Source organism: Acinonyx jubatus, chromosome C2 (genome assembly GCF_027475565.1).
Source record: "Acinonyx jubatus isolate Ajub_Pintada_27869175 chromosome C2, VMU_Ajub_asm_v1.0, whole genome shotgun sequence".
In the NCBI taxonomy this organism is placed as follows: domain Eukaryota; kingdom Metazoa; phylum Chordata; class Mammalia; order Carnivora; family Felidae; genus Acinonyx; species Acinonyx jubatus.
The window spans coordinates 156167934-156184105 of record NC_069384.1 but is presented as its reverse complement, the minus strand read 5'-3'; the positions used below and the strand labels follow the sequence as shown (position 1 = coordinate 156184105).

Sequence of the window (16172 nt, the reverse complement as noted above, 5' to 3'; positions counted from 1 at the left end):
CTGGATATCTCTTCCCATCATCACTGGCCCTGTAGGGCAGGAAACTACAGTCACTAAATCCAGCCCACACTCCAGGGGAGGGGAATTAAGTTCTACCTCTTGAAGGGAGGAGTAGCAAAAAGTTGTGGACATACTTGAGAAACACAACACTGTGTTGTTCCTCCATGGGCTGTAAAGACAGCAGCAGCCCCATTGCTCCATCCATACCACCATTCCACCCTTGCCTCTTTTGAAGATCTTGATGTCAGCCTTTAGCACCCACTACTCCTCATGTCAGGAATTACACCCATATATTTATTTTGTTTATTTATTTATTTTGAGAGAGAGAGAGAGAAAGAAAGAGAGAGAGAGAATGTGCACAAGCAGGGGAGGGGCAGAGAGAGAGGGAGACAGAATCCTAAGCAAGCTCTGTGCCATCAGCTCAGAGCTCAATGCAGGGCTTGAACTCACAAACTATGAGATCATGACCTGAGCTGAGATCCAGAGTTGGGTGCTTAACCAACTGCACCACCCAGGCACCCCACACCCATGTTCTTCCACTCATGAAATGTGCATCTTGGCCATGGCTAAGTCTGAAAGCCCTTAGGGATTATAACACTTCTTCCAGAACCCAAACCAACCTCAGATGGGTTATCCCAGACCTCATCACTGACCTATGTCCCTCATATGGTGACAGCAGGTAGCATTGACACTCTTCATATGAGTCCCCTGTCCCCATCAGTTATGGCCTACCTGTTCATCATGGAGATGTTCTGCCTCTATGACTTACCTCCCCAGCCAGTTGATTTCTGACTATCTCCCGATTTGGGAAAAGAAGAGTTGAGGCCTTTTGACTATGTATTTACCCATTCTCTGCCCACTTTCCACTGATCAATGACCACATTGTACACTCTTGTGTATGAAGTATCAACTGTATATTTGAGAACATCTTCCTAATAAGTCCTCTGGTCTTCTCATCTTGCCTCGTGCAAGTTTGCATCCAACTTCTTATATTCCAACATGCTCAACAGAACGATTATGGCTACTACATAATCCTGCTCTATATACTCTTAGCCCTGCAAACACCCTGGCAGCCAGGCCACACGAGAGAATCTATACCTTCTGCTGGTCCAGAAAGTAAGATAACCAGAACCGGGTCATGTAGGAGGCCATGAGCATGAAACACATCCAGCTATCCTAGCATGCACTGCTACATCTCCCACCCGTGCAGAGAACATTGTTAAGAATGGAAGAGGTCCTTAACACCATGGCACTCTGAAACCAGCTGGCCATACCTTGTGAATCCACCTCATCTTTCATTGCTCGATAATCATGCCAACACTGAATCATACATATGATCTAGATGAAAGGATTAATTAGGGGATGGGGAGAGGAGCTGAAGGAGGTCTCTTCTACCTGGTCTCATCCTACCAGTTGCAGGGATGGAGGGATTTTTGGCCCCTTCAATGACTCCCAGTTCACAGACAGAACTGAAAGGGCTACTTAGGTCTCTATTCCCCTCAGGGGTGTGTGAGAGGCTGGACCCGGTGCTAGGCTGAGACTGGGTCGAGTAATGGCTCCCTGTTGACTCAGCCAACCCGGTGGTTCCCCCTCCCATTCCCCCACTTACAAAGGCATACGAAAGCCTTGTCAAGGCTGAGAAATCTAATTCCTGAAGCCTGTGGTCTGTGGGTGTTGGCAGTAATGTTACCCCCCTTTTTCTAACCCGGGTCAAATGGAAACAAACATGGGAACTGTGTTTTGCTAGCAATCTATCAATAAGGTCTTGTTGTGACCCATTTAGAAAGTTCACAAGATACACAGAACTAAATGTTTTGGCTGGCAGCGATCATGTGAAACCTGTTTATTCTTAGAATGACCTGATCCATAAGAGTCTTGATATAAAAGATTGTGTACAGCAACAATAAAGCTGTCACTTGGGACATCAGCCCAGGGGACCCTCCTGTTCCCAAACTGGCTTCTCTTCTCTCTTTTTTTCTTACATTCCCCTACCCTCAGGACCCTGATCTCGGTGTTTGTTGCGCCGGTCACAACAGGGGTGATATTTAGAATATTAACAATTTGTACCAGCCTGAGTGGATGAAAGTAAGTCTGAAGGACCCTTGATGGCATTAACCCTTTAGTTGTTGGATCATGTAAATGATTCAGGAGGACTGCAGTTGGGTGAGGGAGGGTCAGGGTAGCTATTTACCAATTGGTATATGGATTCTTAAGAAAAAGGTAAGATAAAAATGGTAAAAACCATAATTGCTATAACTGTTACTGAACTCAAATTTTGCTGTGCACCCAATCAATACCTAGTAAGACAATGTTTGAGACATCAGTTTTGAAGCAAAGAAAACTATTATCAGAAGGGCAACCCAATGAGAAGGCAGAGGATCATTCCCAAAGCTGCCTCACCCTGTTGAGACTAGGGATAGCTTACATATGTTTGGGGAAGGAGGTGAATACATGAGAGGAGGGTGAGGGGTTCCTTGAAGCCTTGAGCGGGGATGCCTTGAAATAATCTGGAGGTATGTGTTCTTCTGAACAATGAGGTGACATATGTGACCTGGTATGTCAGGTATGTCAGAATAAATCAGTAGGTAAACAAGGAGTAGAAGTGAAAAGGGCAAAGTTAATGACTGTGCAGGAGGTTAAGAGGTAATTAGGTGGAGAACCAAACGAAACATGGAGCTAAATTAATAATGCAATGATATAACTATAGTTCTGCTTATGCTTTCAAAGCAGGTCCAGGAACCAGATGCCCAGCTTCATAACCATATGTACAGATTAAACTTTATACTGTTTTGTGTCTGCTTCTCAAGCTATAATGCCACAAAGTCTCTTCAGGTTATAGTCCAGGAACCAGTCAGTTCTGACTTTCTGGTGTAAGATTTGACCTCATCTTTGCTTGCTGTTGTTGATCTTTGAGAACACGCTTAACCTTCATATTTCGGATCATCCCTATTTCACTGGTAATGCCCTCTCTCAGACAAGGTCTTTAGTTTTCTTTGGAAACTTGCACTTCAGTCTTTATAACCCTCCTTACAACCATGTCCACAACCTCCTTCCGCCTGCCTCTGAGTTCCAAGCTCAGAGCCATGCCACCCATATTCTTCCTATACATGCAGATGGAACTAAAGAGATAGGATAGAGGGCTGCAGTGAAAAGACCAAACACACAAGCAGCAACCTCTTTGACCCCAACCATAGAAACTTCTTACTTGACACATCTCCAGAGGCAAGGGAAACAAAAGGAAACATGAACTATTGGGACCTCATCAAGATAAAAAGCTTCTGCACAATGAAGCAAACAATCAGCAAAACTAAAAGGCAGACTGCAGAAATGGGAGAAGACATTTGCCAATGGCATATCTGATAAAGAGAGTGGAGGGCAGGCACTCACAGGGGAAGACAGGGTTGCTGAGGACAGGTCAGGCGGCTCACAGGCAGCTGAGCACCGCGCTGGCGCCAGGGAGAAGGCGAGACGTTGGCCCTCCCAGCTTCCTAGAGCGGCCGCCGAGACGCGGGGTGGCGGCGCGCGTGCGCGACCTGGGCCGACGGAGAGCTGGTCTCTGGGCCACGGGTTCTGGGCGGGTGGTGTGGCTGGAGGACTGGCTGTCGGGGACCTGGGGAGGTGAGCTGCCGGGCGGGGCGCGGGGGCGGCGGAGGCGGGGGGAGGGGGTGGGGGCGACCGGCAGTGAGGGTGCACGGCTCGGGAGGGCGGCGGGGACGCTCGGCCCCTCCCGGGGTGAGAGTCAGGGGTCGGGGGTGCTGGCTGAGGCCCGGCCTGGAGGCGGCGCCCGGGGCGGGCGGTCTGGCCGGGCGGGGATCCGGTCCCCGCTGCGGTGAGGAGTGTAGCTGGAAGCGCTTTGCAGCCCCGGGCAGAGAGTTGGGAGTAATGGCTTCTGTGCTTTATCCTTTCTCCCAATTATGCAAACAAAGCGTACTCATTAGGGACAATTAGATGACGCGGGTGGGAGCCAGAAAAGTGAGAATAACCGCAGTCCGCAAATAGTTCCGTCTGGATGCTTCCTGACATTTTAAAATTTGCTCACAATTATGCACATTCATACACGGGTGCGTGTGCCTTTCGAAATGGGATCGTACTGTGGCCTTTAAAAACTTAGTATTATTGGGATGCAAAAGTATTGTGCTAAAATTTACATAATACTTACCATAGGGTACAATAAAATCGACCACTTTAACCATTTTCAAGTGTGGCAAAATTGAGCGGCATTAAGTACATTCATACCCTTGCGTTTTGAAAATGATGATACCTTCAACAGGCGGAATGCATTTGTTCACATAGCGGTCAAAATTGGTGCTAGCGTTAGTTAGGACGCCACCGAGACATATTTCTGTGAGGATAATTAAAAGGAAACGTTTTCGTTGCAGTTTATTTTCCGTAGTTAGTACACACTACACAAAGCTGTAATGCTCACAAAGTGACGCTTGTGCAGGAAAATAGCAGAATCTTGTGTATTAGGGTGACTGCCTCTTTTCAAAATGAAAGTGTAGCATATAAAAGGGAGTTTTAATTTTTTCAATATACATTTTTAAAGATTTTATTTTTAACAAAAAGGTTTTTTTAAAGATAAGGTACAGCTCTTAAAACCACCGTACTGTCTCTGACTTGCATAGGCCTAAGAAGTCAGAGAATGGTCGGTCCCCTTCTAAGTTACAAGTGGTGGCCAGGAAAGAACACCACGCTGTTTCGAGCTGTATGTAGTGCAGAAGTGAAAACGCATTAGTATTGGTACATTATTTGCAAGGAAATGTCAGTGAGTGGTTTTAGTCATAATTTGATGAAGGGATTTCGGAGAACTTGCATCCGCTTACACGTGTGTGTATGTGTGTGTGTGTGTGTTGAGGGTCTGATGAATGGGGGTGCTCTTACCTGTCGTGTTGATGCTGAAGAAAGGCGGACAAATTTTGGTTCAAAATGTAGTCCTTACTGTAGGTCGAAATGATGGGAATGTTTTGAAGATAAACCCTCAGTATATACTTAGAAAGGAAACTGACAACAGCATCACAAATACTAAGTCTGCCACTTGAAGTTTTCTGAGGCTCCTCGTGTCCAGGAAGTATCAGTGCAAGGGCATTCTGTGATGTCGGAGAGTTGCTTGGGAGTAGAAATACATAACGTATAGTAACCGTAACTTACCTTATTTGTCAGTCTTCAGGATTTTTGTATCAGAAACGCTCTGAAAGAACTCCCCAGGTGAATCATGAGATGCTCTACAAGATTGGATTTTTGAGCTTAAACTTCTGCCTGATCTTAAACCTCTTACCCTCCTTCCTTGTTTTATTACAGTGTGTCGGACCAGGCATGCCTATCTAACATGCCATGTGTTTTCTTCATTTTCTGTCTTCCTGTAAGCTCTGCAAGGCAGTGGTGTTTTTTGTTTATTTGTTTTGGTTTCTTGTGGTGTTTTGTTTTTGGTATCCTTATTCGTTATGTAGTCCTTAGTGCCTGGGGCATAGCTGGTGCCCGGTAAATACTGTTAATAAAAGAATGACTCTAAATTGGAGATAAGAATAACAATATTTAATATCTTTGATTGCCACGGTTTTGTTTTTTTTTTTAATCTAAGATAGAAATACATCAGAAAAAAGTGATAACAGTTCTTCCATTCCGAGACCTTTTTCTTGAGGCGCCTGGGTGGCCTAAATGGTTAAGCGTCCAACTTTGGCTCAGGTCACGATCACAAGGTCCGTGAGTTCGAGCCCCGTGTCAGGCTCTGTGCTGACATCTCAGAGCCTGGAGCCTGCTTCCGATTCTGTGTCTCCCTCTCTCTCTCTGCCCCCCTCTCAAAAATAAGTATATATTTAAAACAACAACGACAACAACAACAAAAAAAACCCCTTTTTCTTTTGAATAGTTGTGGACTTAGAGAGGGTTGCAGACACCGTACCGAGTTCCCTTATATTCTTTGGTCAGTTTGCCTAGAGTTAATATCTTGCATAACCATAGTACAAGTCCTCAAACTTCAGAAATTTACAGTGTACAATGCTATTCATTAAACTGCTGACTTTAATTACAGAGTCCAGCAGTTTCTCACTAGTGACCTTTTTCTGTTCCAGGATCCGATCTAGAATCCCTCATTCCACCATTCCATGTAGTTGCCCTGTCTTCTTGTGACAGTCTCTCCATCTTTCCTTGTTTTTCATGACGTTGACACTTTTCAAGTATGTTGTATAGGTATTTTTAGAATGACTCTCACTTTGGTTTTGGCAGATGTTTTTTCCTGCTTCAATTGAGGATGATGTTGCTATGTGTTATTACTGTCAATACTGATTTTGACCTAGTGGTGTCTTCCATGTGTCACCATTGTAAAGATACTGGCTTTCCCTTTGTAACTAGTGATTATTTGGGGGAAGATACTTTGAGAACTTGCATGGCAATATCCTGCTTCTCTTTACTGTTCACCCACTAATTAGCCTTCTTGGTGGATCTTATCACTGTAATGGTCTAGTGGTGACTTTGATTTCTGTTATTCCTTCTCCAGATAATAATTGGAATATTTCCTGAAGAAGAGTTGTGCCTTCTTTCCCTTTGTTTTATTTCTTCAATTATTTGTATCTGTGTGATGTTGGATACATATCCTTTGGGCTATGATGCGGTGCTAATGGTACTTATTTCGTTGCTTAAATTATTCCAGCTTTGGCCCTTGGGGGCTCTTTGCAGTGGCTCCTGCTTCCCCTTAAAGTGTCCACATCCTTTTTGGTGTCTTTCCCTGACTTTCTGGCCCCATACATTACTTGTGTTTGTGGTATCTTCCCTTCCCCAGCCCCCGAGACCACCACTTCTCCAAAGATCCCTAGTTCCTTTCTCCATGTTCACGGTTTATTGGAGAATGATACTGAGAAACCAAGTTTTGGGCGCTAGGTTTGAGCTCACTTCTTAACTGATGTACGGGTTCAAGTATACTGTAACACTCTAGTTATGTACTGGAAGCAGTCTTTCTTGTTTCCTTATCAGCGTATAAAATAAAGCATATGTACCCTCACACTGGTAGGAAAAACATGGGAATAAGAGACTGCTAAATGAGGATTAAAAAAATTTTTTGTTCACATTTATTTATTTTTGAGAGAGAGAGACAGAGTGTGAACTGAGAAGGGGCAGAGGGAGAGAGAGGGAGACAAAGAATCTGAAGCAGGCTCCAGGCTCTGAGCTGTCAGCACAGAGCCCGACGCGGGGCTGAAACGCACGAACTGTGAGATCATGACCCGAGCCGAAGTCCGGCACTTAACCAACCGACTGAGCCACCCACGTGCCCCATAAATGAGGATTTTAAAAGAAAACGAAATACGTCATGTATGAGCTGAAGAAGCAAAATGACAAAAAAGGAAGCTGTCCCTGAAAAATGCCCAGATAATTGTTTGGGATTTCCCCTGTTTTTACAAAGCCATTTTCATTGCAGGATTGAGACTGGGCCTAAGGTATGAAGCTCTGGGAGAAGAGGCCCGATCAGCTCAGGTTGCCTCCTGGGCCTGGGATGGGTGAAGTTTTATTTCTGTTCTCAAAAGCTGGTTGGGACATGGAGAAACCCTGAGGCATTAGGAAGCCTGAATTTAACTGGGCAGCTTCAGCTCACTGGCCCCCATGTCTTTACTTGCCCTGGGTCTTTCCAGAGTCGGACAGGCCCTGGAGGTCTTTAGCTTTCTCCACGTTCATGGTTGCAGAGGCTAGGCCAACCCTTTCTCCCCGATTGAAGGCCTGGAACCCCTCGCCAGGTTCCTAGGCTTTCGCCCTCTTTTTCCTGTCAGTTAGTCTTCTCATCACCTGTGTCCAGATACTTCGCTGGCCTCTTTGGACATTTCGGTAGCAGCTGCTTTAGAACAGGCCTGCTTGGAGGCTTATTTTTGGTGCTAATTGTGCTGTGGATCTCCATTTCCTGAGATAGGTCTTGCCATTTCTATTTCCTGCTGGGTGCCTTCCTTCAGAACATTTGTCTCTGGGCTCAAGTTCATTCTCTTTAGCCTCACTGCCAGATTTCTGGTCACTGTGAGCAGCTTTCTAGTCCTTTCCTACTTGGGTTTCTTGCTCTTCTCCAGTCTCTTCTGCAGGTTTGTTGGGGAAAGTCTCTGTCCCTCTTCCTCTGACTTTCAGCTGCCTTCTGAGCAGTTGTTTCTGCTGCTGGGGCTCAGCACGGCTGGAGCGTGTCCCTCTTGCTCGGCTCAGTCTTCTTTTGTTGTTGCTGGTCTTCAGGTCTGTCTGTAGGCCTTCAGCCACTTACTTTATCATTTCCCTCCTTTTCCTTTGCTTTTGTTTCTCCAGTACTTCTTCTTTTTCTCCACTGTTTTTCCACATCAAAGCTTCACTTCTCTGCCAGAACTTTAGCTGACTCCTCAGCATGCATGATCCCTAATGTAGTTCTTGACTGGACTGACTCTTCATGCCCTGAAACAGGAGTGTAGTTTTTTGTGTGTGTGTTAGCTGGATGGCAGCCTGCTTTCTGGCATGAGCTCTTTCCGTCTGTGGTTAGTCACTCTTTTTTCTCTGTCTTGACAGCATTGGCGGAGTCTGGGAGATAGCGAATAGGTATTGGTTTATAAGCAAGTAGGAGATGGCTTCGGAGTGAAGGGAGTGATTTCTTTAAATGTATTTAATGGTCGCAGGAGATGGAGGATGGTTTCAGGGGACGATGAACATCATTTGTGACTTGGTGCACTCAGTTATGGGACCCTTTACAAGAGGTACCAAGGCCTGCTCTCTGTATAATTTACATACATGTTCCATAGTAGGAGTCCAATTTTACTGTTTTTTGTATGAACATCTAGTTTTCCAGCATCATGTGTTGAAAAGTCTGTTCTTTCCCCTTTCAGTGTCTAGTGACCTTTCTGAAAAATAAGTAATATTCGATGTATTGGTTAATTTCTGGACTCTTATTCTATTATAATCATCTATGTGTCTATCCCTATGCCAGCATTTCAGCATTCTGATGACTGCTTCTTTGTAATGTAAGTCTTGACATTGGAATTATGAGCCCTTCAACTAATTTTTTCCCAATTTTGGGGGGAGGATATGCTAGAATTCCTTGGTATTCCATATGAATTTTATTATCAAGTTTTCAGTTTCTAAAAGAGGCTCAATCAGAGACCATATTGACACTGCAGATTAATAGGGGGATATTTATTAGATGTGAGTTTAAGGAAAAGAGAGAGAGAATAAGAAATGTCTAGAATCATGGACAAACTTGGGAAGTAGAAAGGAAGATGGTCAGAACATCCATTTTTTATTTTGAATTTGAGGTGATGAGGGACACCCAAAGGAAACGTCCTGTAGGTAACTGGAAGCTTCTGATAGGAGTCTAGGAAAGAGCTAGGAACTGCGAAAGCAGCGTTAGAGCATTGGTAGTCGGTGAGATCTCCGACAGAGCAAAAAGAGATGCTCTGAGATCTGAGAGCCTCCAGTGTCCATAATGAGAAGGCAAGAGAAGGAAGTGAAACCAGAACGAGGGGCCAGAGATGTGAGAGGAAAAGCAGGCTGGGCTGATGCTAGGGAAGCCATGGGGAGAGAAAGCGGGCAGAAGTATAGCTTCCTTCAGAGAGGTTGAAGCGAGTGAGGGCTGGGAGGAATGGCCAGCTCTCAGTTTGACCAAGGACCCTCTGCACCCTCAGAAAAACGCCTGCCTGGAAGAGGGATGAGAGGCAGTGTGTGGAGCCGCCTGGGTTCTCTTGAATCCACTCACTGGGACACAGACCTTACTGGAGCCAAGGCAGGGCTGTCCTCATAGCTTTCTTTCCTCCGTCAGGTCAGTGTGCTTCCCAGGTGCCTGCCGTTTCCCAAGCTGGGAAGTCAGGAGACCAGGCAGCAGCAGCTGTGCTTCGGATGGTCAGGCCCCAGGTGAGCTTGAGTCTGTCTTCCCTGAGTTCCCAAGTGTGTGGTGCAGGAACAGCTAGCACTCATCTCCAGGCCCTGGCCCATTCTGAAAGTGCTCCTGTGGTTTCCCAGCCTGATCGCACCCTCTGGAACTGGGTCCTGCCTGCTGAGTTCATGAACTCTGTTTCATCCCAGCTTCTCTCCCTCCAGCACCTGCCCTCTGTCTTTGTCCCACCAGGGCCCCACCCTGGGCTCTGGGTACCCTGATGTCTCTGCCCTTCAGGACGGAATATCCCTGAGCAATAGAAGCTTGTCATTCCAGGGTTCTGCAGCGTACGAGTTCCTGTCTGTGGACTATACCGAGAGGAAGTGGAAAGGTCCGGCACTCAGTCAGAGAGCCGTGTACCGGAGCCTCATGCCGGAAAATTATCGCAGAGTGGCCTCATTGGGTAATGATTCTGTTCCCCAGTAACGTAGTCTGCATTCTATACGTTTTCTTTGCTATGTGCTTCTTTTTCAAGTTTTTATTGCAAAAAGCTGCAAACGTAAGACAAAGTACAGAGAACAGTGTAATGAACTGTCACGCACCCATCACTCAGCTTTCTAATTATAAGCAGTGTCTTTATTTCATTTTTAATTGAGCTAGGTGGTTTGGTTAGAATTTGTAGTTGTAAGGAGTAGGGAACCACTCATGTTATTGTAAGTCCTGAGTTGTGTTACTTCAGTAAGGCTGAAGGAATGGAAACCCTGATCAAACCTGCCAGCTAGACCATCCTTTGGGAAATGGGGCCCATGGAAACTGGGCCCTGACCCAGAGCAGCACAGGGTCCTCAGCAACAACAGCAAATCATTTTTATGCCAGGGAATGTGGTAGTTGCTCCCTGCTTACCTGTTTTCTCCTTCCACGGCTACCTATTTTCTTCACTCCGAACCTTTTGTCCTCTCGTGGCATCTTCTTGATTAGACTTTCTGTTCCCTCATACTTTTTGCATGCCGTGGCTCCTAATGGCTTGGCTTCTCTCCGTGCCTCATTTCAGCTTAGAGCTCCTACTTGTTTTTATTTTCTTTATTTTGCCCCATTTCCAGTTGCAGATTTACTTAGAGAGGGACTCCAAGGGTGGTTCAGCCATTAAGTATCATCTCTATTTGGGCAGACTTTGCTCCTGGCCACAGCAGAGGCTGATGTGTAAGGTACAGAGAAGCTACCCTTGGGCCTGGTGCCCTGGTCAGTCGTGGTCTGAGATGTAATGAGACCAGTTGTCATGAGGCACAAAGCATGGCTGCCTCAGCTTCCGCTTCAGGAACGACGGAGGCGGGACAGCTTCCTGGAGGGGGATGTTTTGGGGGCAGGTTCTCTGGATGGCAAGTCTAGGACAGTAGCCAAATCTGAAGAGGGTGGGTGGGCTTAGGAGCCAAGGAGCCCGATATCTATAACTTTCCATGTGCTAAAATGCCATGATGGGTGGTGGCCCTGCTTAAGATGTGATTAAAAGGAACCAACATTTTTGTGTTTAGCCGTGACTGATTGCCTGCTTCTTCCCATCTTTTCTAGATTCCAAAGGAAAGATTGAACTGTTCAGTTTCCTATGATTCCAGATGACCAAGATACCAAAGACATATTTTGAGTCATATTTCAAATTATCGATCCCTTTCTTAATTTTCGTAGGAATGCAGTACTGCCTTCTACCAGTTCAGTGCCCCAGGGACTAGAGGACCCCCACTTTTAGAGCTCTGCTGTCCCCTGCATGCTTTTCTGAACCCATGGCTTCTCTGAATCTTGTCATTGTCCTCACACGTGAGAATCACTTTTTTTGGTCCGTTTTTTTCCTAATTGTGCTTGCCTACACTGTTTCTCATATTTGACTTGAGGTATTTGCCACTCCTCTCTCCCCTCAATATCTTTGCTGAGAACCGTGGAGGCAGACAATGGCACGGTTGGAAAGGATGTTAGAGTTCATCATTTTACTAAGTGACTTCTGTAAGATCACCCGTCTGTACAGTCTGTTCTCTTGCCCTCCAGTTGCTCTTTTTTTTTTTTTCCTTTTAAGTTTATTTATTTATTTTGAGAGGGAGAGAGAACGCAAGTTGGGGAGGGGCAGAGAGAGAGGGAGAGAGCATCCCAAGCAGTCTCTGCTCGGCGTGGAGCCCAACACATGGCTCGATCCCACGACTGCAAGATCATGACCTGAACCGATACCAAGAGTCAGATGCCTAACCGACTGAGCCACTCAGGTGCCCCTAATTGCTCTTTTGAATTGGGTAATTAATTGGGGCAGTTAAGAGCTATCAGGACAGAGCTCTGTCCACTCTCTTCCCCCCTCATCGTCCTTCCCCTCTTCATCTTTCTGTCCATGAAGAAAAACTTGAGCTAGTTCCCACTTTTGTCCTGTTCTTACTGTGTCGCCTCTTAATGTGTCCCCTAATGTGAAGGTTTTTTCAGATACGTAGACTCCTGATGATTCTGTTTCCTTAATAGGATGCAAAATGAATAAAAGTTGTTTTCTTCTCTCTTTTGGCAGCAAATGAGACTAGGATGGAGTGTCCAGATTTGCCTGCAAAGCAGGAAGTTTCTAAAGGACTGGGGTCATCTGATGGGACATCAGGAGGCCTCTGTGGGGTGGTTTCTGGGGAACCAGAGGCACGAACTGCCTGTGAAGGTGCTTTAGAGAAGCTGGAAGGGCAACCCTCAGATGAGGAAGGGAGCAGACTGGAAAGTGATTTCTTCAAACTAACACACAAGGATAAAGGTAAATCCACAAAAGATGGATGTGATGAATATAAGGATCCAAATCTGTCCTCTAGTGCTACAGAACATCAGAGAGTTCTCAAGGGACAGAAATTTTACCAGTGTGATGAATGTGGTAAAGCTTTTAATTGGAGTTCACATCTCATTGGGCACCAGAGAATCCATACTGGAGAGAAACCCTATGAGTGTAATGAGTGTGGGAAGACTTTCAGGCAGACCTCTCAGCTCATAGTTCATCTCAGAACCCATACAGGGGAAAAACCCTATGAGTGCAGTGAGTGTGGAAAGACTTACCGACACAGCTCCCATCTTATTCAACACCAGAGACTCCATAATGGCGAGAAACCATATAAATGCAATGATTGTGGAAAAGCTTTCAACGAGAGTTCCAAGCTCTTTGACCATCAAAGAACCCATACTGGAGAGAAACCTTATGAATGCACTGAGTGTGGGGCTGCCTTTAGTCGGAGTAAAAATCTTGTTCGACATCAGGTACTTCACACTGGTAAGAAACCTCACAAGTGTAGTGAATGTGGGAAAGCTTTCTGTTCTAATAGAAATCTTACTGATCATCAGAGAATCCATACTGGCGAAAAGCCTTATGAGTGTAATGAATGTGGCAAGGCCTTCAGTCGGAGTAAATGTCTTATTCGACATCAGAGTCTCCACAGTGGGGAAAAACCATACAAATGCAGTGAGTGTGGGAAAGCCTTTAGTCAGATCTCTCAACTTGTTGATCATGAGCGAATTCATACTGGAGAAAAACCTTTTGAATGTAATGAATGTGGTAAGGCATTCAGTCTCAGTAAATGTCTTATTCGACATCAGAGACTTCACACAGGTGAAAAGCCCTATAAATGCAACGAATGTGGAAAATCCTTCAATCAGAACTCATACCTCATTATACACCAGAGAATTCACACTGGTGAGAAGCCTTATGAATGTAATGAGTGTGGGAAGGTCTTTAGTCATAATTCTAGCCTTATGGTTCATCAAAGAACCCATACTGGGGAGAAACCCTATAAATGCAATGATTGTGAGAAAGCTTTTAGTGACAGCTCACAGCTCACTGTGCATCAGAGAGTTCACACTGGAGAGAAGCCCTACGAGTGTATTGAGTGTGGGAAAGCCTTTAGTCAGCGTTCCACTTTCAATCACCACCAGCGAACTCACACTGGAGAGAAGCACTCAGTTCTGGCTCGCTCAGTTAGTTAAGACATTCTCCAAAACAAAGCCAGAAACTTGAGTTAAATTCATTGTTTTTGTAAGAAAGATGCTCACCCTGATCTCTTGGTATCACTGATGAACAGCCATTCCCTACATTCTGCTGGGTCATAAAGTTGGGAGAGTCACAGTGCCATCATTCCCCACTATCAGGGAAGTAAGAACGACAGATTTCAGATAGTTGTAGGTTTCCTTCCTTCTCTCTCTCTTCAAAAATATAGCTCTGGTTTTTGAATCCCATAGTCAGATTGTGTGCTTGTCAAAGACAGTGATTACATGCTTCTTTTCTATTGCAGCTAATTCATTTCACATTTACATAAAGTTACTCTCCAGTGCTCTGATACTTACCTATCTTGGGCATGGCCTTTTCAAAAGTTCTGTTGTGATCTAGATCCTCATCACTTGCATTCCCTACCTAGAAAAGCTCTTCTTATTTGTTAATGTTGGCCTCTCAGACCCTTTAAGATCCAGCTCATCTCAGAAAGACTTTCTTCTTGAAATGCTTTTCCTTCCTCCTAAACTTCTGTTGATTTGACCTCATGCTTCAACTTACTTTGTGATGTAATTTGCAATTGTTTAAATTGTCTTGACAACTATTCTCAATGCATATGTGTATAGTTTCATACCAATTTAATGTAGGCTGTTTGAGGTTGGGTATGAGATCTTTGTCTTTTAGCACATAGACAATTCTCATATACTAGTTGTTTAATAAATAAGTTTTAAAAATTCATCTCTCCAGCCTTTTTTAACTGAGCATGAACTCCCTTTCCACCACCGGACCAAAGACTTAAAGATGAATATCATAGGATACCACATACAAAAGCCTCATTCATATTTTCTGAGTATATCTCTGGAAGTCTTCCTGCTATTACCTCAGCCTCAAAGAGCTATTGATTTGTGCTAGAGCATCCCTCTGTGTGTGCTTGTGTATACGTGTTGTCCAGGTGTTGGAGTCAGCACTCATGTTCCCCTGATAACATACTTTTCCCTGTTTTCTGTGATTGGAATTCACAGTGACTCTGATATCCCTATCAGGTAGTTCTCTCTACCTGCAACTGCCATCTAATTTCAAGGTAAGAGGAGTACACTTAACTATTGTAATTATCTTCTGGATCATCCTTAATTCCCTGTAAGGATAAGAAACAGTAAGTCTTTTTAGAGTCCTACAGTCATATATGGGACATTAGCTTGAACACCTTCTCCCAGTCTCGCAGGATGGCCCCAGTGCTGGGGAGCTGTTGCCTCTGGTGTCCAACCCTTTCCTCTTAGGGCAGTAGGATTAGTAATGTGGTATAGGAGGAGGAGGTTAGAAGGGCAATATTAGATAGGTAGCCTGGAGGGGAGAGATTTTTGTGAGCTGTGATTTCTGTCAGACAATGGAGAAGAAAGGAAAGAGAATTGAGTCTCAAGAAAATACAAAATACATGTCATTTGGGGGGAGGCATCTCAGAAAAAGTCAAAAGAATATTTATTGGAGAGGTCTATAAAAACTGCTGAACCAAAGACACAATTAGAAATTTCCCATCTGTAACTTTTAAATTAGATTTTTGTTTTAAGATGTCTTTGTGGTGTTTATTTCCATTTTCCTTTATAAAATCTGCAGATAGGACTTTCTTAAAAGTTTTATCTTAGGAGTGCCCAGATGCTGGGAAGGAACCTGACTCTGTAATAGCACATGGGCCCATCCTTCCTCTGTGATTTGCACATTCCTGGTCATGTCTTCAGTGAAAAACCCTGCCTATTGGATGCTGTAACTGTTTGTTGTGTGCTCATCTTGTTATCATCCTGAGTCTCTCTGGAGGGGGAAATCCAGCACTATTCATATTACTCCCCACTACTAATCTGGTATAGGTGTTCAGTAGGAATGAATGTCCTTACCTCCTGGAAAAGTACTCAGGCTCTTGCATGGAGGAAGATGGGCTATATATGAAAGCCATACCTCAATTTCTTTTGGTATTGCTAGTATTAAAAAATTACTGAGTTTTAAAAATGTTATTTGGATCCAATTGCTTTGCTAAATTATTTTTAGTTTTAATAGTTTTTTTGTTTCATTTCCTAGCTTTTGTAAGTATACAATAAATAATGGTTAGTGTTCTCTTAATTTCCAATCTGTATGTCACTTAAGTTGTGTGTTAGCAAAAATTTTAAAAATAAAAAGTTTTTTCATGTTTATTTAGTTTTGAGAGAGAAAGAGAGACAGAGTGTGAGTAGGGGAGAGGCAGAGCGAGAGGAAGACACAGAATCTGAAGCAGGCTCCAGGCTCCAAGCTGTGAGTACAGAGCCTGACGTGAGGCCTGAACTCCTGAATTGCAAGATCATGACCTGAGGTGAAGTTGGATGCTTAACCTACTGAGCCACCCAGGTGCCCCCCCCCCCCAAATTTTTAAATAGT

At 44.5% G+C, this 16172-nt stretch overlaps 1 protein-coding gene across 5 annotated transcripts in view; it reads left to right on the top strand.

The window, feature by feature from the left end:
* Positions 1 to 3332: 3332 nt before the first annotated feature.
* ZNF852 (zinc finger protein 852) overlaps positions 3333 to 16172 on the top strand; it is a 68661-nt gene continuing 55821 nt past the window's right edge. For 2 of the 5 annotated variants that reach the window (XM_053221807.1, XM_053221806.1), the window contains exons 1-4: positions 3333 to 3618; positions 9743 to 9834; positions 10133 to 10259; positions 12330 to 13061. In XM_053221807.1, the coding sequence (XP_053077782.1) occupies positions 3348 to 3618; positions 9743 to 9834; positions 10133 to 10259; positions 12330 to 13061 (1222 nt within the window). In that variant the 5' untranslated portion in view covers positions 3333 to 3347. Of the gene's footprint in view, positions 3619 to 9742; positions 9835 to 10128; positions 10260 to 11362; positions 12043 to 12329; positions 15343 to 16172 lie in introns of those variants that run through there. The other 3 variants (XM_015078658.3, XM_027040504.2, XM_015078657.3) reach the window with 3 other exon arrangements.